The sequence below is a fragment of the Lissotriton vulgaris genome, chromosome 6, assembly GCF_964263255.1.
Source record: "Lissotriton vulgaris chromosome 6, aLisVul1.2, whole genome shotgun sequence".
NCBI lineage: Eukaryota > Metazoa > Chordata > Amphibia > Caudata > Salamandridae > Lissotriton > Lissotriton vulgaris.
Window position 1 is genome coordinate 1,746,803,579 of NC_141694.1, and position 25,151 is coordinate 1,746,828,729.

The 25,151-nt window shown below is 46.9% G+C and overlaps 1 protein-coding gene across 3 annotated transcripts in view; it reads left to right on the forward strand.

Annotated features, from left to right (window-relative positions):
- Positions 1–25,151, forward strand: part of GALNT14 (polypeptide N-acetylgalactosaminyltransferase 14) — a 1,224,485-nt gene that overhangs the window by 688,670 nt on the left and 510,664 nt on the right. For all 3 annotated transcript variants that reach the window (XM_086927980.1, XM_086927979.1, XM_086927981.1), the window contains exon 3: positions 2,367–2,465. In XM_086927980.1, coding sequence (XP_086784106.1) covers positions 2,367–2,465 — 99 coding nt within the window. The remainder of the gene's footprint in view (positions 1–2,366; positions 2,466–25,151) is intronic.

Here is a 25,151-nt window from a genome sequence, read left to right on the forward strand (position 1 = left end):
ACTCACCAATAGCATCTTCTGTTGTTTTTGGATGGGACATGAATCAGTAACCCTCCCCGTATATTGAGTGCAATGTAGTAAATATTTGCAAAGCTGCAGACACTTCAGTGAATTAAATTTGGACAGATATTTGTGTTACATTTCATTTGATTGCCATTATCATCATGATGATAGTTCTAGTTCATCACACGTGTTTACCACTTGTGGAGAACATCATTGGCACACACCAGGTGGTAAACACAAGTTATCTGCAGCATAATATATAAAGTCTGAAAACGTCTTAATTGTTAATTTAAAATCCTGTAAGTGCTGGCCTATCCCCAATTCTGACCAGTGGTTGTGTAGGACTCGATGTACTGCAATCCATAGGAAAATTGTGCCTTTTCCCTCCACCCTATTTTGTGTCTTTAGTGCCTTTTTAATCATTACATTTTACATTTTTTTTTCAGTAAAACTTTGTTGGAATGATATGGGATTTCTTTTGATAATGGCAATGTTGTTTTGGTTTTACTCTACCTGGATTATAATAATTCTTCTCAAGGGAGGCCTTGATGCTTGCACCAGTGCTTCTTGTTTTAGGTGCTCATTTTTTTAATGTGTGAGGTCATCTACAGCTCACATCAAGACTGCTGCCTCTCTTCAAATATTCAACATCTCCCTTCGTAGACACCGCCATGCTGGGGTTTGCCATCATATTCTAATAACTACCTCCAGTATGCTGGGAACAGCATTATCCTAGAAGCGCGCTCAATCATGCATGGAAGACCAGAATGTCACAAGAATGACCACTATTGCTGACCATCACTGGCGATCTACTGTCTATCACATCAGGTCATTCGCCAATGTGTGTTGTCACACCATCAATCACATCACTGGTCGCTCCACCCACAGATGTCCTTCCTAGTACAATTTCCACAAACCGTTGTAATAGTCCCTGGCACTTGGCTTTGCATACAGCTGTTGCCACATCTGATTTCCTCAGCATCTAGGGAGAAGGAAGCTGTCTCGATGAGTGCCGCTGTCTTCTTTTCCTTTCGTTTTCTGGTGTCAGGCTTCTGTACTAGCATTCACAGGTGTGACACTTACATAGAGGGTCTGTGTGTAACAAACTGTTCGCTGCTTCAGTGCACACTGACGCATTGGTGGATTCAGCACTGCGAAATGAAGGAGAAGGGGCAGTGTTCTTGCTATGTAACCTAAATTCTGAACAGCACTGTGTGAATCTCAAACAGAAATTCAGTTCCTCCCAGTATGCATAACTCAATAAACACGCTATATTTTAACCAATGACATTCAAGTATATCTGGCATGGATCTATGGGCATCTGTGGCACCCATCTGTACATAAGATTTCTAAAAAAAACACTCAAAGGCTTTACTGTGCATTTGAACACATGAGCAGGAACAGGTAGCAATCTAGAAATGGTAAAAAAGAAATCCATTGGCAGCCTGGCAGACAGAAAAAAACTGCTAACGACAGTGTGTTGGAGCAGAGAATGCGCAGCAGTGTGAGAAGTGAGAAAAGAACAGAAAATATTTTCAGCATGACCTCACGTTAGTAGTGGAATGATATCTCACCTCATAAGACCACTGTGAGAACAAAATACTTATGGGCGGGACAAAAAAACAAGAATGGTGAAGACAGCCATCAAATCAGGAACAGAGAAGTGTGATAGCCAGCAAAGCCATCCTATCATGAGCAAGGGGATGTCCAAAGTAACACCTAAAATCCTAGTATATGTAATTTATTGGAAACAATAGGTCTGTCTAACAGACCACTAACGCGGTCTGTACCTGAGAACCTAAAAAGCGTGTGGACCAGTTGATGGAAACACTGTCTGCATTATAGGGATGTATCACAGGTGTATGCATATTATTTTGCTGACTTAATAGTTGGGTTATGGGAAAAATGTTTGGATGCATTCTTCAAAAGCTGCTCCGTACTCCTGGATCTGGACAAAACACATGGCTAAACTATGAAGTATTAATCTGAGACTTACATTTCAGAATTATTTAGAACTTTACTTAAGTAATTCTATGTTATCGCCAATTGTGAAACGCATTGTCTGTGATTAGTATATCTTTTAAACATATCCAAGTTAGCTGTCACTGATTTACAGTTACTATTGTCACTAAATGGCACTGCATGGACATTAAAAGATAAACTATAATATTACTTTCTTTAGGGCATTTAGGCAGTCATGGACAGACATCATAATAAATAATTGTCAGTGAAGTTTGTTAGATAAATAGTTCTCCCCAAATTAGAGTCTTAAACTATTGGAAATCTCTTCATGTGTTATCTTTGTATTTGAAGATAATTTTATTGTGTAACAACCTAACTCAAACGTGATTATTTGTTTGCAGATGTACTACTTTGCACTATAGAAAAGATCTTCCACCCACAAGTATCATTATTACCTTCCACAATGAAGCAAGATCTACACTCCTAAGAACCATAAGGAGGTAAATAATATGTTACTGAAGACAATTTTAAGTACATTCAAATGTCCTGTTTTAGAAACCTTGTAAACATGATACAGATTTTAAGAGAACGTTGTAATCTAGCTATATCTTCAATGTAATAATAGCTTGGGACAGGAATTCATGGGAATCCTTGAACAAAAGTAGGCTGATATGAACTGAACGAGTTATATAATGTTTGGATTTGCTATGTATTACTCTTCTGTTCCATGTTGTTCAAGTTTTTGCTTTTCATTACTCCTTTACTGATTTCATAACCTCTGGAAAGTACTCCTTGGATTTGTCAAGCCATTAATATCTTTACACCTCACCAAGTTTAACTCTTCCAGAGATGCCTTGCTGCAAAAAGACTCACAGCACAAAAGATTCAAGTGAAGTCATACATTCATTACTGGTGTCACAGTTCTATGGTTTCATGTTTTCTGCCCAAAACTTACTGTGTGTCCCTACTCGTGAAAGAACAACTTGTAAAGCAACACTAACACTGCGCCTGGTAGACGTGGATATTCATAGTCACTTCAGGAATCAGAAGAAAGCAATGTTCTTGATTTAATCTAAAGCCTTTTCTGTCAGTACTTCAGGCAGTTCATTTTTCTAGTCTTCAATTAAAACATCACTGAAATTAAAAACGTGAAGGCAACATGCTGTTGCAGCAGCATACCTTTCTTCTTTCTAGTATAATTCAGGAACATGAAGTTAATTAGTAATCCTAAATTCTATCATGCCCCTCGCACACATTTAGAGCCCTTGGATACATGTAAGCATGTCAACATTTGTGCAAAATTCATCAACAGAAAAAGGGCCATGGAGGTAGTAGCAGAAGCAGTACACCCTGGCAACTTTCAATAGCAAAGATGTCTTTTGTGCATGTATCACAGAGTCCAAGCTTCTCTTGCTATTAGGATGTAAGGCCCTCACCCCCTGGTTGTTGCCATGTTTCATCACCAAGTCCCGCCTGGTATCCGTTGACTCGCACTAGAGGCTTGAATTATGGGCCTCTGGGCAACAGTGCTCCTTTGTGTGCTATTACCACTTGTGCAGATTCATCTGGAAAGAGAGTTATAGAAGGAAAAACAACTCTTGCATTTCTCATTCACCTTCCATCACTGCAACAGTAAACCCCTTCTTAACAGAAGTATAACAAACTTGAATGAGGCTGGAACTTTGCTCAGCATAGGGCCCTTTGTAGCAAATCAATTTAGAAGTTGCTTAGATATTTGCATTATGAATTGGTGTCAGGGACTCATCCATGGGTTAATCAGATAGGATCTTCACAGTTAATCCATTGATCTTGATTTATATCTGAATCTGGAACCTTGGAGGATTTGAAGATCCAAACTTTTGAAAAATAGACAAATAGAAAAGTAAGTGAAAGGATTTTACCTTTCTTCCAATGGGAGATCCATAGATACCTGGCAGATTGACTGGCAGTAAATGAACATTTGTGATGCAGCAGCTATTACAATATTCCAGGTTCCAATGCAGCGTCATGAAAACCAAGTGGCAGGGGGCATGATGGGAAAAGGAGACCATCCCCTGGGAGTGTCTGAGAGGTTTCACCGGGAAGATCATGCTGCCCATAAAATGAAAAGTACCAGGTTTTCATCAGAGGGTTTATGGACCCGGAATTCTAATCCATGGTTGGAGCCACTGTTTTGGTACAATTCAGAATGTTATTATTTTTGGGGGAATCCTTACAATGACCCTGCACAGAGAGCACTGTGGACCTGTGGGCTGGTGCTAAGTCTGACCTTTTTAGTTTGCCAAATGTGCCCGTCTGGACAAAGACCAGCCATATGCAATTCAGACTAATTTGTGCCCCAACAGGAAACGTGCTGCTAGAACTGCTGCACTAGGTTCCCTCAAGACAGAAGTGCAATCAACAACATAGACCAGTTTTGGCATTTTGGGCCTTTTCAGTGAGGTGCAGATATAGTCATCTGGCATAGTGAGCATAGGAAGCACATTGGTCATACCCAGCACACCAAGGGCAATCTCACTTTGATATCACAATTGATGGATTTCAAAGCGGCACTAGGGAACACCAGTGGCTAAGACTAATTCTAAAAGTCAATTTTTTTATTTTGCTATCTTCTGCATATTTTTGAGAGGAAATTTATAGATGTGTGTTTTGAATTCTTTTTCACTTCGTATTGGTCAGATCCCTGACAGAACAACTCTGAACTTCCCAGTCCTTCCTAGGAAATTACAGTTGTAGGATTGCCCCAATACCACAACTGAAATTCATAATCAAAAGCCAGCTATGGTTATCCTCCACAGGGTTCCATGGGCAAATTGCAGGCAAGTACTTATACTTCAGTTAACCCAAGACAATACAGAAATCCCATGATTTTCTAACTTGAAATCCTGGGTAACCTGAAGTGGAACTCAAATTAGATAATCAATGTTTACAACATTCCCAGCTTCTTTAATCAAATGTTCTAATCTTATCTTATCTTATGGTCATTGTGTCAAACACAGTTGTGATTCTAAAAGTTCCTGAAATATGGTTATTATTTATACTAATCCATAATTTACCCCACTCAACAAACTATGGAGCACATTTTCTTTCCATATCTCCATATATTCTATAAGTATGGTGAGCATTTAGCAAATAAGTATATCAAAAAGTTGATACAAATGTCAACACATGCTCATCCTCAGGCACTAACCAATTTCCAGGCCACCACCAGACATGGATAGATTGACTGCAGCTGCTCATGCGATTCTACCAACTCAAATTAGCTGGTAAAACTGGGTTCAGTGTTCTTGCACCAGGGAAAACCTGATGTAGAAACACTGGGCCAGTTGTGATCAGGAGGAATAGAATCTTCCCCTCATTCACATGGAAACTCCTCTGCCTGACTTATAATCAGGCCCTTCATAGGATAATTAACACTGGGGTTTTCTGTGTTTAGAGTCCTGCAGTCTCTACAGAGAAACTAATGTAAACCAGATACCAGGAAATATGTTGCATGCTGTATCTGATTAATTGTTCACAAAATAACAAACTTACCCTGCCAATGCCAAATACACCCAATAATGTTTGCTTCTTTTGACAAAACATTCTACATATGATTCACAGTTTTTTGCTGAAGGACAACTGTGACCGCTGGGAAAAGAAAAGACATTCCCAGGCGCTTGCAGTCTATTATCAAATCCCACCAAGACCGGAGGAAGGCTACAGTTACCTTTCTTCTGTTGCAGTAGTCCAACACAGATTGATTCTGCAGCGCTTTCGCATGAATCTAATTCTCTTGATGCTGGGGGTCGCATGCAGATCTAGGTCCCTGCCCTTATGATAACTGTTAACCACAGTCTGACCTGCATTTCATTCTTTTCTGTAAGTTTTATCTTAATGAAAGGAAAAGGTTCCTCCTTCCAATTCTAAGGCGAAAAAACTTTTTGCAAATGCAGAGTGGCGCTGTATTTTCTGAAAGCTCTCTCGGACCCCCATGTCTGTTACTTTGTAGCTTCCTTTTTATGGGCCTGTTGGAGGAATAGAAGGGCCAGGGGCTTACTATCATGAAATATGTATCTTATCTTTACCAATTAAATTGTACAGACGATTTTGGTTTTAATAATGATTTTAAAAGTTTTAATAAGGTTTTATAATTGTTTTATGTGTTTCTAGTCAATGAGTTTTACTGTAATTCAACAAATGAATTTATGCTTTTGTGATCTGTCTGTCCACAGATCGAATAAAAACTTACATTTAATTGAATTGATTCACAGTTTTGTTTCCCCTTTTCGCCTGACCATCAGACATATTGAAGCTGTAGTTAAAAAGAATTTTGTCTAGGTAACTCCCTTGGTCACCTAGCACTTCCTAAAAACTGGAAGTGAACTGTGTAACCTGACCGCTGATAAGAGCTGAAGGTAATCCACGTAATAAGAATGTTGCTTTCAAAGGTAGTCCTGCTACAAATTGCAAGAAGCAAATCAAATGACAAGACCTGATGTTTAGGCTAATGCATTTGCTACCCCTAAGATTGCCATTCTCTGATTTGATAGTGAAATAAATGTAACTATTTAATTGAGTTTATTTGGTTTAACATAAAAAATATACAAACACCACGTGTGACATGGAAAACAATGCAACATTCTACATTTGTAATCTTTTATGTTGTAATTTTTATTAATTGATATAATCTAAGATAGTGAGTAATACCCTGCTGTTCATGCTGAAATCTCCAAACCTACATTTCATGTAAAAATCTAACGAAGAAGTTTTACGACACTTCAATGACAAAAGCAGCAAAATTCAGACGATAATTTGGCCCTAATTATAGGAAAAATAGTACCCGCCTGTGCTAGGGATCATTGAATGGGATTGAGAAATATTAATATCATTCATATTTTCAGAAGAAAGCTTCTTCTCAGCAGAAGGGATCTAAATGAATCCTCATCCCAAAATGTTGTAGGACCCACAACCCACTCATACCCCGGCTACTATTCGAGAAGAATGACTATCTTGCCAGGAAACCCCCCAGCCTAGAAAGTACCAACTGAAGGACCTTGGGACTGGGACAAAAGTCCAGTGAATGCAGGAGCACCAAGCAGAAATAAAATGCCAAAGCACCCACCTCCATGTCAGAGAAGAAGATGTCAAGGCAAGCTATCACCCCAAACCCTAGAAAGCAAGTCAAAAATGTCAGACCCAAGAATCTCTGAATTCTGAATGAGGTGACAGTAAGTCAAAATGCAGTCCTTCCACATACATGGAAGTAGTCTCAGGGATAGGACCCACAATTATTAAGCTGCATTTATCAAAATTATTTATCATAAGTATTGTTTTCCTTCCCATAAAGGTAATCAATGCATCAGTCAGTATATTTACATTAGCATCTTTTTCATCCTTCCTCAACAAACTGACTGCCAAAACTATCATGTGTGTGAAGCAACTACCCTTAGGTATCTACCCAGGATGCAAGCTATGACAGGCCTCAACAATACATAGAATTAGTATGTCTACCTAGCTTGTTAACTGGGCAGTGTTAGCGTAAGTAATCAAAGAAGAAATATTATGTTGCATAACTGCATTATCCCATGTTATACCGCCAAACCCTTGTGCCCGCTCTCTAAAACTTCCTCCAATGGGAGAACAAGTGCTCTCAGTGCTCATCATCAACCAATCCACCCTGGGAAAGCAGTGGCAAGGGAATTGATATTGTTCCCATTCGTGAAAATAAGTTTCAAAGAAAATTATTAATGAAAGCTTCATCACCTTGTCAGCATAAAATGTATGGTCCTATATTTCACTATATGATATTTAATACAAATAGGCCTATATGTAAAAATTATTTAATGCTTCTATTGTAGAAGCGTTAAAATTGTGGCATTTTCAACACAATGTTTATCAAAATTTGATCTACTATGCAAAACTGCAAATGAATGGTGTAAGGAGTTGGGCTGATAATTGTGGAGGGTGAACCCCCAGTGTTGATATGAGCTGTGGTTAAGTTCTCACAAAGGTAAACAAGATAGCTTGTAGAAAGTAAAAACAGGCTCTTGTGAAGAATCATGGGTTCACCCTTGGTAGATATGACTGGAGTATCAGGCAGCTTTCAGAAACAGTTCGTTCAAAATATGTAAGCATCATTAAAGTCATAAAATACACCAGATAAAACCCTCAACCAGTCTACTAAAAACAATAAAACTGATATGATGAAAACTGTGCCAAAATGATAAAAAATAGATAAGGGGATCAGGAATTTTGAGTTTTAAGAATTGTTAATGGTGAAAACACCCACAGACAATAATGGTGAGCTGAAACATCAATGCTAGTTTTGCTTTCTGGCGCAGGGCATTACATAAAGTTTGGCTGATGTGGGACATCCCCGGGGTCGACCTTTTAATTTTTTTTACTTATTTCTATAAGGGGAGGGGGCCCTCCTCCCTGGGCCAATGTTGGCCCCAGTGACCCCATCCCCCAGGGTCCAGCATTATACTATGGGGAGGGGGCGCTTGCTCCTACTCCCCAGGCTGATTTTCCAGAGACAGCACCCCATTCCTCGTAACCTGGACTTTTTTAAAATATATTTTTATTAGAGGATGAGCAGTCCCCTCACTTGGCAATTTTGGCCCGGGGACCCCATCTCAGGGACCAGCCATTATACTATAGGGTGGGAGACCGCTATCCCCCCCTCAACAGGCCGGTTTCAGCACCGGGGACCCCATCCCCGGAGCCCGGCCTTCGTTTAAATGTATTTTTATTATAGGGGCATGCGGTCCCCCTCTCAGGGCGACTTTGGCCTAAGGAACCCTATTCCCTAGGGAACGGCCTTTTTATTCTGGGTGCCTACAGGGCACCCAGTGACCTCTGTTTGGGACAGCAGGGGGGCCCTCAGGTTCGACAGGTGGGACATCATCGGTATCTTTACTATAGGGGACCTGGTGATAAAGGGTGCAATTCAATTATTTGAGTAATAGAGGGAGAAATATGATATGGTCCAAGGGGAAGTATTTAGATACCTGCAGATTCAACGTGCCCTCACCGCAGCACTTCCGGACCTGAGCAAGATACCAGAATCATCCCCCTTGGAAGATCGGCTGCTGGATGGGCCACTGCTTAATAAAGCCATATCACTAACTTACAGAAAATTGTGCAATAACTTACCAGACTTGTTCCATAAACTCATAGAGAAATGGGAGACAGTACTAGGGCCCTTCGATGATGAAGACTGGCAAGAGGCGCTAATGTCCCGAGGGAGGCGACCGTCAGCCTTCGTTTCCGACGAATCCAACTTAAAATCCTGCACAGAGCCTATTTCACGGGGTCACACTGGCAAAGATTGGTTTGAGATCTGATACGGTATACTCATATGACCCATATGGGAGGGGGCCACGAAACATATCCAAGATGCACTAGGAAAGAAAGGCGCTGACCCTTACACCACGGCTGGGCCTTATTATTATATGGGAACAGACTGACCTTACGGAAGTGGATCAACAACTAACTACACTGGGCTACACCTTAGTGAAGCGAGAGATTGCGAAACAGTGGGGAGTGGCTGATAGGCCTTCACATCTGTTATGGGCAAGGGAATTTGACAAAAAGCATGATTGTGAAGAAGGAGGTATTTAAGTCAAGAGGGTGTCCAAAGAAATGGGAGAGAAAATCGGGCAAGCGGAATGTGTATTGAGGAGACCTGTGTATTTCCCCCACAGTAGAAATGGAAATGCAATGCAGTGGAGCGTGGCTCCTGGAGGTACCGTGACTGAACCTGAGATACTCTGCCTCATGGCTTAACGTACTATGAAACATGCCGGTATGTTCGAACAATTAATGTACGTGACTTCAAATGTTGTGAATCAATAAAAATATATATATTTTTTTAAAGGATGGGGGCCACGTGGCCCTCTCCTAGAGCCACACATGGCCATGGGTACTGCCATCCCACAGGGCCTGCTCTTGCTATGTCCCAGGTCCCCACCCCATAACACAGCTGTTTGATATGGTTTGGCAGGAGCGTCCCCCGTGGACTTCATCAATGCTCAGTGGTAAGCATGGGCGAATTTGCGATCCGCAAAATCCGCGAATTTGTGGATTTGCAGATTTTGCGGATTGTGTGGGTAAAGGGCAGGCCGGGTGGGAAAACGGTGCACATCGCTAGTGTGAGGGGCAGGGCCAAACGGGCGAGGCTTATATGCGAGTTCACATGCCTCTTTTGTGTATAAAAGGACAGGCACCGATCAGAGAAGCTCGTGGTCACAGGAACTGCACAGAGATTGAGCTCGTGAAAGTCAATAATGCAAAGGCCTCCATAAAGCATCATAGGTAATTTTCGACGATAGATATGGGGAGAACGCACACCTGCCCAGCCTCGACAAAACTCACATTTTTGGGGGGGCTGATTAACTTTGCCATCACACCGAAGAGCACCGGGGTCCCTCGAGTTCACATGCCTCTTGTGTGCATAAAAGGACAGGCACAGATCAGAGAAGCTCATGGTCACAGGAACTGCACACGGATTGAGCTCGTGAAAGTCAATAATGCAAAGACCTCCATCAAGCATCATAGGTAATTTTCGACAATAGATATGGGGAGAACGCACACCTGCCCAGCCTCGACAAAACTCACATTTTTGGGGGGGCTGATTAACTTTGCCATCACACCGAAGAGCACCGGGGTCCCTCGAGTTCACATGCCTCTTGTGTGCATAAAAGGACAGGCACGGATCAGAGAAGATCGTGGTCACAGGAACTGCACAGGGATTGAGCTCGTGAAAGTCAATAATGCAAAGGCCTCCATCAAGCATCATAGGTAATTTTCGACGATAGATATGGGGAGAACGCACACCTGCCCAGCCTCGACAAAACTCGCATTTTTGGGGGGGCTGATTAACTTTGCCATCACACCAAAGAGCATCGGGGTCCCTCGAGTTCACATGCCTCTGTGTGCATAAAAGGACAGGCACGGATCAGAGAAGCTCGTGGTCACAGGAACTGCACAGGGATTGAGCTTGTGAAAGTCAATAATGCAAAGGCCTCCACCAAGCATCATAGGTAATTTTCGACGATAGATATGGGGAGAACGCACACCTGCCCAACCTCGACAAAACTCACATTTATGGGCTGCTGTAACTATTTTAGGATGGCGCCGGCAAGCTGCCAGCGCCATCCTAAAATAGTTACTAAATTAGCTTCATCAGGAAGCACTAATAGATAAAACAAAGCAGGTGCTCGAGCACCTGCTTTATTTTATCTATTAGTGCTTCCTGTTGAAGCTAACTTAGTAACTATTTTAGGATGGCCTGGCAGCTTGCCGGCGCCATCCTAACATAGTTAAAAGTTCAACAGGCTTGAACTTTTTCCCCCCAAATCCGGCGCTCGCGGATTTCGCGGATTTTCAGTAAATTCCCGGGAGTTCGCGGATCGCGGATTTACCGAAAATCCGCGAAATCCAAGAGCGGAATGGATTTCCCGCACATGCTTACTCAGTGGTTGCCCTGAGTGTGACCAGGGCACCCACACTAGAGGCCGAGCACTGGGGGATGGGATCTCCAGGGCCGAAATCAGCCCAAGAGGGTGGCTGTGTGGCCCCCTTCCATTATTTATTTAAAAAAAAAAAAAATAAAGACCGGGCCCTGTGGATGCAGCCCCCAGGGCAGAAATCAGCCCAGGATGGGGGGGCACGCAGCCTGCCAAACTGAATTTGAAAAAAACGAAAATACCGGCAAATTGTCGGAGGCCCACCTTCTTTCACCACCACTCTGCAAACTTGCCTTCTGGAACAAGGTTGGTTGGGGGATGAAGTCCCCTTGGATGCAGAGGGTCTTTGAGGGCTAACTAACCCTCCTGTTACCTCTAGTATGTCCCAAACCGCAGGATTGCTGAGAGGACTTTGGAGGCCACACCCTCTTTCTCCACCTCTCCTCAAATGTCCCTCCTGGTGCACTGCTGGTTGTGGAATAAAGTCTCCATGGATGCAGAGGGTCCTTGGGGGCTAACATGTCCTCCTGTTACCTCCAGTAAGTCCAACACAGTGTGATTGCCAAGAGGACTTCGGAGGCCATGCCACCTTTCTCCATCACTCTGCAAATGCACTCCTGGTTGAGGATGCAGTCCCCTTACCTATAGTGGGTCCTTGGGGGCCAAAAAGCCCTCCTGTTACCTCAAGTAAGTTCCACAGGGCATGATTGCTGGGGGGACTTCGAAGCCCACACACCCTTTCTCAACCACTCTACAAACATGTGTCCTGGTGCGGTGCTTGTTGGGGAATGAAGTCACCTTGTCTCTACAGTATCCTTGGGGGCCAACAAGCCCTCCTGTTACCTCCACTAAGTTTGATACAGTGGAATTGCACAGAGGTCTTCGGAGGCCACTGCCCCTTTCTCCACTGCTCTGCAAATGCACCTCCTGGCTCACTGCTGGTTGAGGGATGAAGTCCTCTTGGATGCTGAGGGTGCTTGGGGGCCCAAAAGCCCTCCTGTCAATGCCAGTAGGTCCGGCACAGCAGGATTCCTGAGAGCTGGTTGGAGGCCCGCCCCCTTTCTCCACTATTCTGTAAACGCGACTACCAGTTAAAAAAACTATAGCAATTACATTTAAAAAAACAAAGGTTTCCAGGACATTATAATTAGGAAATAGAATATGAAAACGCTTCGAAATTCACTGAAAAAGCCAAAAGTTACATGTACATTATAGTTAGGAAATAGAATTGGAAAAATCTTAGAAATTCAGTGAAATGGGGGCGTGGCTTGTCCGGCTGCAAGATGGCCGCACTCTAAGAGGGCTCTGCCGGCCAAGCACAACAATCCGCCACTATCCTGCAGTAATCTCCGCTTCTTCTGCACAACTACGCCTGCCATCAGTCGCTGGGCTCGCGGCGCACCCACCGATCCTGGTCCTGAGCTCCTGGGTGCTCCCTTGGCAGAGATCCTGGTCCCATGGCTGGCGCTGGGCCTCCTCGCTGTGCGGCCGCCCGTCCTTCCCCCGGGCCGCCATTGATCGAGGGCCGTGGTGCGCTGGTGCTTCAGGCTGCAGCCCATCTTGCGCGACGCGGTAAGTCGTGCCACTGCTAGAGGGGCCCTCTGGTGGGGCTGGGGGCTGCTTGGTGTGTGGCTTGTTTCGGGGCGCTGCGGCCTGGTGGCGGCCTGATCTTCTACCCGGTTACGGCCTGGTTCTCGACCATGGCCCTGCGTGAGCGTGGCGCCACTGGGGCTGGGTTCCATGGGTGGCGTGCCCACCTTGCTCCCCCCGCCGGTGCCTCCCCCTCAGTGGGCGCTTGCTGCCACTCTCCCCGAGCCCCTCTGTACCGTGCGAGGGCCGGCCTGTCGCCGCACCTTGGCTGCCTCCTGCTCCTCCTGAACGGGGTCTCACTGCGTCCGGCTGCTGCTTCCGGCCCCGGCTGCGCCGCGGTGTGTGGTGGTGGGACTGCTGCCTCGCACCACCCTGGGCCTACATCACTTGTAGGACTGGCTCAGAGGCGTTCTTTGCCGCAACAGTGGTCTGCTGTGAGGGGATGCTGCCCCCCCCCGTTGCGGTGAAGTGCCTTGGGCCGAACATACTGCTACCAATCCTCTACAGCCGTTGGCCAGGGCGGTGGCTGTCTGGGCCCCTCCGCAGCTCGCCTTTCCTCGGCCCTCCCTGGCACCTGTGGTGCAGACATTTGGAGCGCATGTAAACTCCTGGGGCCCCTGGTTGCAGCTGTTTATGGTGGGCCAGAGCGCCCCTCCTCCTGACCCGGCCTGGGGGCAAGACACCCTGCACAAATCTGTCGCCCACCCAGCAGTTGCCTCCTGCTCTGGGTCGTCACTCTACGCAGTTCGGATTGCGGCTCCTGGGGTGGTTGGGCCTGTGCTGCACTAGCCTCCACCATCCGCCACTCTGGCTTGGAGCCCCCCCGTGCTGTGGCGTACTCCGGACTTCATCTTCTCCTCCTCTGCTGGTGGTGGCCCGGGCACGGACTGTTCTAGCTTCTCCTGAGCGCAACTTACTTACATCTGAGTTCTAAGTGGTGCTGGGGGCGACGGCTCCGGTGTACTCTCCCCGCTGGACTCTTTCCACTGGCTGCTGCTGGCTTGTTGATTTCCTGTCTCTGCTATTTTATCTTCACTCTGTGCGCCTTGTGGCCCTACAGTGCAGTGTTCCGCCATGGGGAAGTCAGACCCAAGGCAGCCTAAGATCTCCTTTGAACTCAGTAAATCCTCTCGCCAGGACGGCGCGAGCTCTGAGGGTGCCGAGTCAGCCGGGTCGATGGACCCCCCTCCCAGCCGGGATGACGACCTCAAGTCGATAATGCTCAAAGTCAAGTCAACTGTCACCGGCATCGCCTCCCAGCTGGACCAGCTGTCTGCTCGCCTTGATTCAGTAAAGGCCCGAGTGGACTCCCACGACAACAGACTCCTTCACGTGGAGACCAGGGTTTCCGATGCGGAAGATGCGGCCACCCAGGATAGGCAGAAGCTGCTCCAGATTTATAAGATCTTGGCCGTCATTCAAGAAAAGAATGAGGATTTAGAGGCTTGCTCCCGTCGGAGTAACCTCCGCCTTACGGGCCTGCCAGAGTCCACCAACATCTCTAGGATGGAGGACTATATTGAGAAACTCATCAAGGAACTCTTTGAGATGTCCTCTCCCCTTTCTTTGTCGTAGAGCGAGCCCATCGGTCCCTTGGCCCGAGGCCTGGCCCTGGTCTGCTCCCCGTCCCATAGTGGCGAAGATCCTGAACTTTCGAGATCGCAACGCCATTCTCCGAGGGGCGGGCAATAAGGGCACCATCACGCACCAGGGCAACACCCTTTCCTTTTACCCTGATTACACCTTGACTGTCCAGGCCGCCAGGAGAGAGTTTTTGCCAGCTAAACGTATCCTCCAAAAGCACGAGGTCCTCTATTCACTGGCCTATCCAGCGAAGCTGAGAGTCCGCCAAGGTTCCCTGACCCACGGGAGGCGCTCGCTTTGGCCAAAAGACTGGACAAGGAATCCAAGTCTTCACTCGAAGCTGCCAACCGCTTAAGTGATAATGACTAATTGTGTGGGCTGGGTTATTCTTGTTTCACATGCGCACTGTTATTTTCATGCTATTCTTCTTCATATTAGGCGTATCCCCTATCCCCATCTGCGGGGGCCTTGACTTTTGCTGTGATGTCTAAAAGAGACCTTGCTCCTTCTATTCTTAAGACTTCACAAGTTGGTGCTAGCTGTAGTAGCCACGTTGACTGTCTGTGCAGGCATTGCTTATTGTTCAATATGGTTTTCATGTCTGATGCTGCGACTTACCCGTGCTTGGCCACCCTGCTCTTCCTCAGGGTTGTTTGCCGAGTCCTGCCATGCCCTCCCTGGGATGATTCCCACTCCTGATGTTTGGTCGCCCTCTCCAAGTTTTGGGTCCCTGGGGTGGGGTGGGGGTTCCTCACAGCCTGATTGGAGGGTTGGAGTGGGTGGGGGGTGGGTGGATTTCTTCGGGTTTTCTGGTTTGTGGTTCTTGTGTACGAACTGGTTTGGGGACATGGGGGGGGTGGTGGGTTCTTTTGTCCGTCTAATGAGGAGATGGCTTCAATCTGTCGTCTTGTTATTATATTTTATCTTTACGTGCTTCGCTATTGATTCTGTATCGTGCTTGATGCCTTGGTTAACTGCGCCAAATTTTATTAGTCATGTTTTATACACTGTGATTTGCTCATTGCTCTTGCTGCCCACGCTCAGTGTTGCATGCTACATCTCATTACGCTGTTTGACTTGCTTCGCTCCTCCAGTTTCAGGTCTCCCTGTAGCTCCTTGTATCACATTCACTCCCACTGTGTCATCTCCCATTAGTGTCACCTGGTGCTCAGCCTTCGCTATCCTTCGCAGTGCTCTGCTCTCCTGGCACTGTTTATCCGCTAGTTGCTGGTGTTCCTCCCACTCGGAGTCACGTTTGCTCCACATTATTGACCAAGGTCCCCCTTCTCCTCTCCTCCTGTGGTTATTTGCGCTCATCTGGGAGGCCCACCGCGGATGTGCCAGTTGTTAATGTTACGACCGCCCCCTCATGGTTGAGTTGGTATGATGGTCCTGGAATATCCGGGGTTTGAACGACCATCATAAAGCCTGCCTGATTCACTCCCATTTACAGCGTCATACGGTTGATCTCTGTCTCCTTCAAGAGACCCACCTGTTGCCGGGGACTGTCTCCAGACTCCGCTCCAGGTATTGGGGGAATTTCACTCTGCTACCTATTCCTCATACTCCAGGGACGTCTCTATATTAATACGTCGGGGTCTCCCTTGGCAGACGGACAGGGCAATCCCTGAACCGGAGGGTAGATATGTGATTCTACAGGGCCTGCTACTGCCTCAACCTGTTACCATTGCCGCAGTCTATGGCCCTAACTCTGACGACGCAGACTTTTTTACCCACGCTTGGCACCTCATCTCCTCTTGCGGTCCTGCGGCGATAATCTGTAGCGGTGACTTTAATGTTGCTCCTTCTGCGGCTCTGGACCGGTCGGGCTCCCACTTCTTCCACCCGTGTGCTGCTTCGGCCCTTTCGGATATATGCGCCGAAAATGCCCTCTATGACGTTTGACGACATTCCTTCCCCGAGGTGCGGGAGGACATTTGCTTCACTGGCGCGCGGGGCTGCTGGTCCCACATAGACTTTTGGCTGACCTCCCCGGACGTACTATCCTGGCTCTCCGACGTGAGACACATGGCTCGCACTTTTTCCGACTACGCTCCTGTCCAGGTCCGTCTGCGGCCTCCCCACTTCCCGAGGCGGGCTTTCACCTGGCGCATTTACCCTGTGGCCCTCTGGTACCCAGTCTTCTGTGCTGACATCCAGACCACGATTACCACTTATTTCGATCTCAATGTGGGCTTGGTGGAGTCGGCTTTCACCTTATGGGAAGGGTTCGAGGCCGTTATCCGCGGCGAGTGTATCTCCAAGCAGGCGGGCGTTCTCCGTTCTATTCGCTCTACGCTGGAGAGGCTCGAGGGGGAGATCAGGGATTTAGAGGCCATGGAGGCTGCAACCCCTAGTCCGGAGATGCTGGCGACGCTGCGACAGAAACATACCGAATTCTCCAAAGAGGCTGGCCGCGTGCTGTCTTTTTTGGGTAGGGAGAGCCGGGCACGTCGGTTTGGTGAGGAGGACTGCCCTGGGCGCACCCTCGCTTCCTATGTCACGTCACTGGCGGACGGCAGATCGGATAGGACTACTTCTTCGGAAGTCATCAAGTCTCGTTGTCTTGATTTTTATTCGCAACTCTACTCTGCTGGCACTCCCTGCCATGAGTGGACTTTGATCAATATTTCGACTCCATCGCCTTGGTTTGGTTGGAAGACTACCATCGCAAATTTCTTGATGAACCGTTCTCCAGCGAGGAAATATTGGCAGCCATCAGCAGTCTGCCCGGCGACAAGGCCCCCGGATTGGGCAGTCTGCCGGCCTCCTTTTATAAGACTTTTGCCGGTCTTCTGGAGCCACATCTCGCTGCAATGTACAATGACTCATTTGACTCTGGCTCATTTCCGCCTTCCCTGCGCGAGGCGTTATTAACCCTCCTTCTTAAGCCCGATAAACCCCCGGACTGCAGAGACTCCTACCGTCCCCTTTCACTTATAAACATCGATAACAAAATCTTTGCTAAGCTTATTGCTTCCCGCCTTTTCCTGCTTATGCCTACTATCGCTCTTCCCAACCAATCTGGTTTCATTCCTGGGAGGGCGACTTCCCACAATCTCCGTATGATTTTCTCGATCCTGATTCAAATCAATCCTGACCTCCCAGCCGTAGCCACCTTGCTTGACGCCACCTAGGCGTTCGACATGCTGGAGTGGCCCTTTTTATTCTACATTTCGCCACGCATGGGTTTTACCGACCACTTTTTGTGCAATGTCAGACTCCTATATACCAACCCTACAGCATGCCTCCGTATCAACGGCCAGATTTCGGACCCTATTGCTATTGCTCGAGGCACGCGTCAGGGTTGCCCACTATCGCCCATGCTTTTTGCTATAGCTATGGAGCCCCTGGCCCCGACAGCACCATACTCATAGGGGCCTTGGTTTCTCATCCTGCGCCTTACTCGTTTCAATGTATGTGGACGACATTGTGCTTTATGTCCGTCACCCCCAGGAGAACCTTAGCCCCCCTCGTCCGTGAAATCATTTGGTTTGGGGGGATGTCGGACATCCAGGTAAACTGGGGCAAGTCGGTACTTTTCCCCTTGACTGACGCCACGGTTCCTTTTCCCCTTGATTTTCCATTTGTCTGGGCCTCTGGTCCGACACGCTATCTGGGCGTCTGGCTTAGTCGAGATTTGGACGACTTGTGGAGATCGAACTTCTGCCGTGCGGTGGACTGGCTGGAATCCAAGATCCCATCTTGGAGTGGACTCCCGCTGTCTCTGGGGGGTCGCATCACCATCGCCAAAATGGTGGTTCTCCCTAAATATCTTTACTTGTTTTTAAAGATCCCCATTCCCCTTACTGCGCACTTTTTCCGCAAACTGCGTTCCCTGATTATTTCTTTGGTCTGGGCTGGTAAACAACCTAGAGTAGCTTACGATGTTCTCACTCTCCACATGTCTGCTGGCGGAATGGGCAGGCCAGATTTCAAGTTATATGCCTTGTGCGCTCAGGCCAGTTTCCTGCATTTCTGGGTCCACCTGACCCCCTACCAGCCTCATGTTGCTGTTGAGAGGGATGTGGCCGCCCCCTGGCCTCTATCCCCGGCTCTGTTCGCACCCGCAGTGCGGCCCGAGCTGAAGTCGATACGGTCGCAACACTTCGGTGGGCCTGGTCTGGCCTGCGCCGGCTCTCAGACGCCCCCTGGCTCACCGCTAAATCTGTGCCCATCATAAGCCACCCGGATTTTCCCTTCTTACAGGCCTCCAGTATGTCCAGGAGCGCGGCGCGTCTGGGCCTTGCGACGGTGGCAGACCTCTATCCCGAGGACACCTTTTTTTCTCTTCCTGATGCCTCTGGACCACAGGACACTCTCCTGTTCTACCTGCTGCGCACCACGTGTCGGAAGCTGCACTCCACCTTCCCACAGCCCCCAGCCACTATGCCCGCTCTGGGTCTCATTTACATCTCCTCGTCCCCACACAAACTGGTCTCCAAACTTTATGCTGTCACTCTGGTGTCCGCTCCCATCGCCTCTGATCGTGCTCGGGCGGCATTGGGAACTGATCTTGGCGTCGAGATTTTGCCAGCTGATTGGCTTTATTGCTGTAATCAAACTAGGAAGCTGTCCCCGAACTACCGGCTCCGCTTGATCCATTTTAAGTTTCTACATAGGTTCTACCACACCCCGGTGCAACTTCATAGGCTTGGGCTTATTCCTGGAGACAATTGTAAGCGCTGAGCCGCTCCTACGGCGGACTTCGCACATCTTGCTTGGCTATGTCCGAGGATCTCAGAATTCTGGAGGTCAGTCTGTTCTGCTATTTCTGACATCACCGGCACGTCAGTGCAGCCTGATCCACCTCTGTGCTTCCTAGGGTTTGCCTCCTGCGTCTTGATTGCGATGCTCCTGGTCCTCGCTAGTCGTAGGGTGGCCATGTGCTGGGGTCGCAAGCCGGCTCCCAAGGTTGAAAGTTGGCTTGAGGACGCCTCCAGATGCCAGACACTCTTGTCAGAGTTCTGGGATTTAATGCCTGCTAGGTCCCGCTCTGTTGATATCTGGGGCCCACTGATTGCCTACCTCCTCTTCCGCTCCCACCCCAGTGGCGCTGCCTCTCCCGCACTCCCTGCCGGACCTGAGACCGTGGCAGCCACCGGTGCTGGCCAGTGACTGCATCACCCTCCCTATAGTGGTCACCTTCGCCCCCTTAGTTCAGGCCCTTCTGAGCTAATAATACTGGGTTTGTACTCTTTCTGCAAGAGGGGTCTTGTTGGGTTGCGGATGTGATGCTCTTGCCATGTCTACTTGCTGTGTTAACATTTGATGCCGCTGTTTCATGGAACAGAGGTTTTAGTTTTAATTTTATGTCTTGCACTGGGATTCTGCACGTTTAACTGTGTCTGCTTTGAGTTTACTCAATAAAGGTTTTTTGAAAAAGAAAAAAAAAAGAAAAAAAATAAATTCTGTGAAAAAAACAAAGGGTATATGGATGTTATAGTTATGCTCAGATTTCACTCATACAAAACCAGTGAAATTCAGCAGTTGTAGTGACCTGAGCTAACTTTAACTTATGCCCCTGCAATGCACTCCTTATGACTTCACATATTACATCACTCATGACATTGTCAGTGACATCACTGACATCATCCACCAAACTCGTAATCAGGCACAGAGTATAGCTGTTATACTTCTCTTGCACTGATTAATAAGAAAGTGCTTTGTGCTTTATATAAAAGAAGGACATTTCTTCTTATTTCAGTAGAAAACAAGAAGTACAAAATACCTATAGGATGGAAACACAATAGAGTGATGTTTGTAAGGATTCGTGAGTTGTTGCCTTCTCATTTTAAAGTGCAAAATATCCAACAGAGAGATGATGTAGATGTTGTGCTCCTATTGCTCTAGTCAATGACCAAGTGCATTGTACATTCTTTAAAAGAAGAGATGGTGTAAATGTATGTACCCTAATTCTAAAATATAACCATGCCTTTAGGCATGAAAATATCACTTTGATTTCCTCATTTTTTGTCCATTTCTCTTAAGATGCTAAACTCAAATTTCTGCATTGGTATTGTGACCCCAAAGTGTCTCAGTTCCCAAGGTGAGGCTCAGCGTAGATTCTTGTCTTCTGAATTCTTTCTCTTTTTCACCTCCTCAGGAGTGTACTCTTATATGTCTAATCCCATAGTATATGAATCCAAATTTTGAACCCTGATGGTGTTGCATGAAGTGGTTGGCCATTGCATAACATTGTCACCATTCTTAATCACTGTTACATGTTGAAGAATTCTTATTTTTAGTTTCTTAGTTGTGCCCCCAGGATATACCTTCCTACAATCACATTCAAGTATATATATTAAACAGTCTGTGTTGCAGGTTATCTTATGTCGTTAGGTGATAGTTCGTGTTTCAAAGGTTTTGTAGTCCTTCCAATTTTGTCCATATTGGCAGGCTTTACATGTATGACATTTAGTGACGCCGCTCCCACTTTCCGTTAACCAATCACATCCCTTTTCGGAATCATAACATCTTTGTGTCAAAATATCACGCAGTGTATTTGTTTTACGAAAGGTTATTCTTGGTTCCAGACCAATAAACGTTTTTAGATGTAGGGCTTGCTCCAAGATGTGCCAATTCTTTTTCAATGTATTTTTTATATCGGTCTGTCTTTGATTGTATTCCAGAAACAATCTGCATGCATTATCCTTATCAGTGGGTTCCACTTTTGTTTTCAAGAATTCTTGCTTACCATATGAATATATAGATTCAAAGGATCTTGGCCTATGCATGACCTAAAAATTAGTAACAAGGCACTAAAAAGGCGAATTTCTTAGAACAAGATATCTGCTGGCAGTAAGGGCATATATGTGGGGCTGTGTGTCTTAGGTCAGGGTGGTATAGGATGAAGTTCTCTTGTGGTTTGTCTTCACATACAATCCTAGCATTGTCAACTAAATCTGCCCAAAAGGAATGCATCATTTTGCTTGATTAATTCATTACACTTGCCAGTATGTTCAAATATCTAATAGAAGGTTGGTCGGAAACAGGATAGCTAGCAGGGAATGGGTCCTTCAGTAGTGGCCGGTGTGCTGATAGAGTGGCGAGGCAACAGGGGTGGGAGAAGGACGGACAAATGACGAAACAAAACAAAAACAAATAACACTTACCTGCTGCATTGCGCTCTTCTCAACCCCAGGCACGGGCTCACAGAGTCCACTGTGGCCAATCCGGATGCTGCTTTCATGCTGCTGAAAGCAGCATCATGATTGGCCAGAGTGCTGATGATTTGCACACCCAGGTAGACTAGGAGTCTGTGCCTTCTCTCCCAAACTCGGCTCGCAGCTCGGGTTGAAGAATGCTTCAGTGCACATGATGGTTTGGCTGTCCTGAGTTGGCCTGCCCAGTGGCGTCACCAGGTGGGTGCGGGGGGTGCGGACCGCACCGGGTGTCACCCCATCTGGGGGTGAGACCAATCTAGTTACTTAGCTGTCCTGTGTGCCTGCCTGGCCACTAGTGTGGGTGCTGCTTAGTGTTAGTGCAACTGACTGCAACTTGAAGAGCACGCCGCCACCACACCACGCACGCACGCACGCACCGCACGGCACCTACCAGATGTATGTTGTGATGATCGTCACTGGTGGTGCGATGCGGATGCGCGCGGGCCGCGACGCGGCGTACGTACCCAGCAGTTTGGTCCCAGGGCCGTCAATCTTAGCACTACTACCAATGACGGCCCTGGGACAGCCCCCACGCGTTGTGCACAGCGCACCTGCTCTGTAACGCGTCACGGCACGGTCACGCGCCCTCCAGGGTGGTGAAACACAATACCTACGACAACATCAGACAGAGAACACCACCTTCTTCTCTGTGATATCGCGTCACGATTCGCCTTCAAATTGGGATGCCAGGGACGACGGTGAGACTAGAGAGAAATAATATTTACATCAGATAGATGCCAAGTTTCAGAATGCTTATGTGTGAATTTTTTTTCATTTCAGTGTAGTTATGAGTGACATGATTCAGCCACTCTTTCTCGCGAGCAAACTCAAGTAATGAAGACCAGGGTATTAGGGTCCACATTCTGCTCCCCAGTCAATCATAAGTCTCTTTGCTTGGTCGGTTGCAAGGTCGTCCATTTTAGTACCTTGCGAGAACCGCTGAGCCTGTCGCAACTTCTTACATCCCTCCCTGAAAAAAACACTCCCCAATAATGCTCCACTCAGCCCTTGGTCCATCTACCAGGCCCAGAGGGCTGCCCAGGTCACTGTCCTTCTGTCCCTGCATATGCTTGGATTTAGGAGTCTGCTGTCCACATGGGTAAAGATTTACGTATTAAAAAGACAAGTCTCATCTGATGTGGTTAAAGAGCATTTGCTCTGCTTTTTAAAGGAGGCATTTGATCCCACCTCTACTGCTCTCAACTTATAATACCTAGGAATTGGGGAGATATTCAAGAAAATAGTAGCGATGCAAGTGGGATTGGGGAGGGACACACGCATAACCACCCGTGGTACCCTGTTGCTGCTCTCATGTCCATGAGGATTCATACTGCTCAGATGCTGTCCCACCTTAACAGATGTATACTCTTCAATGGTGGTGCTGCGGGAACATGCCCCTGCCCATTAAATTGCACACTCGTCAATAGCAGTAGTACCAGATGTTCTCCCACTAGCAGGCTGCATACTCTTCGATAGTACTATTGCCCAGACATTCTCGCACCCAGGAGGATACATACTCCTCAACGGTGGTACTGCTCTGATGCTCTCCTGCCCATGACAAAGCATACTCTTTGGTAGCCAGGAGGGTCAGAGTCCCACTGTCTTTGTAGAAGCCCTGCTTGCCACTGTGGCACATAGCAGGGAATGTTCTGATCTGTTACAAATTCTCCTCTTTTCTTTACAGAAGAGACAGGATTCGATCTCGCTGATATTTACATTTTAAATGCCTTACTAGTACGGCTAGAATATACACAGGCAGCTGCTTCTTCATCCATTGGAGATGAAAGTAGGCTTGTTTCAACTGATGGGCAAGTCAAAGACTGTCGCTTCAACCCTTTGAAATAAACTGGAGACACTGAAATAGGCGGCATGGTCTTGCTAAGTGCTGTATCCAGATACACAATGGAAAAGACATTCTGCGCGATCTCATGAACATTTAGCGTTGATTTGATCAGTGCTGATAAAGCAGGCAGTGCAGGCAGGTCAACAATTTTGTTAGGACTTCTTCCCTTTAGAATCACACGGTCTGCATTACTTTTCCGATAAGGATGGAACTACTAGGCCTAATTCTTCACAAATTGTAGCAGAAAGAATAGGGGTTCTTAAACAGATGTGTATTTGGAGTTCTCCTTTACCTTGTCCTTAACATGGCCCTGGCCGGGTGCTTTTTCCGCCTTTCCTCACGGGCGGATAATTTTACAGTGCTGCGCCCCACCAAAGGGTTTCATCTCTTCTGGTACTTGACTCACAACCCACAGGGTGGCGGGCTTCAGACAGTGGCCAGGCCAGCTAGGACGATGAAGAGGGATCACTCACCACACTCTCCAGCAGTGCCACTTTTAAACAGATCCTTCTCGAAGGCCTTGTCATCCTTATGTTGTCCCATCGCGTCTCTGCTGCAGGGCTCTATCTCAGCATGGCTTCTACTTCGCTGGATCGCTTCCGGGCAGACACTGGGACGTTACGTAGTGGGTCAGCAGCAAAACAACCAGCCAGCCAGGAGCCTTTGCGGTGCATGTGGGGTTAACAAGTGGAAGAAAAGTGGCAGAGCTCAGAAAAGAGCAGCCACCAGGTTTCGCATCATCGTCACCCACCCCCAGTTTTAATACACAAATAGTATGGCTCCTCACAAAGGTAAATCAGGAGGGCTGCATTAGCTCAGCTGTGAGCCACAAGTCTGCTGTAGCATCGCACGTCACGACCTGACTGTTTACATTTATTTATTAATAATATGATATTAATGCATGAACTAAGTTAAAAATGTGGCACACAAATGTGATCAGATTCAGTGCACAGGAAATTCTCTTTTTTTACTGGCTCAAACGAAAACACGACCCTCTTCGGCGGGTGCACCAGGCAAAGCTTTCTTCCTTCCTTGGGTTGGGCAGTCAGCATGATAGGCCTGAACTGCGCGGTAATGACATTTTGTTTGCTTTGATAGTTGCACATCATTGCACAAGTGCCACCATTGCCTACGAACGTAACGTTTGTTCTTGTGTTTGAATGTCCATTGCAGTATTATCCTTCTACCTGCATTTGGTGCTCCTTTGTAACATGCACGCGTCACTTTTCTCTTGTTGTAACATACTGTAACGTTACTAAGGATTCTATATGGTCCCGTTATTTGCCATCTGTGTCCACTGGCGGACTCAGAACGGAGGAGGTCCATGCGGTAAGTCGTGAGGGGGTGACACCATGAGTTACCCGCACCGGGTGACACCAACCCTAGTGACGCCACTGGGCCTGCCAGACTGTCATGCACACTGAATAGCAGTGCAACCACTCCTTCACCAGCATGTGGTCCCTCTACCCCCCCAAGCCTCAGTTTTGAGAGCAAAAATAAAACAATAACAAACAAGGGTTTATTATCATTTTATTTTTAATTTTTCTAGCT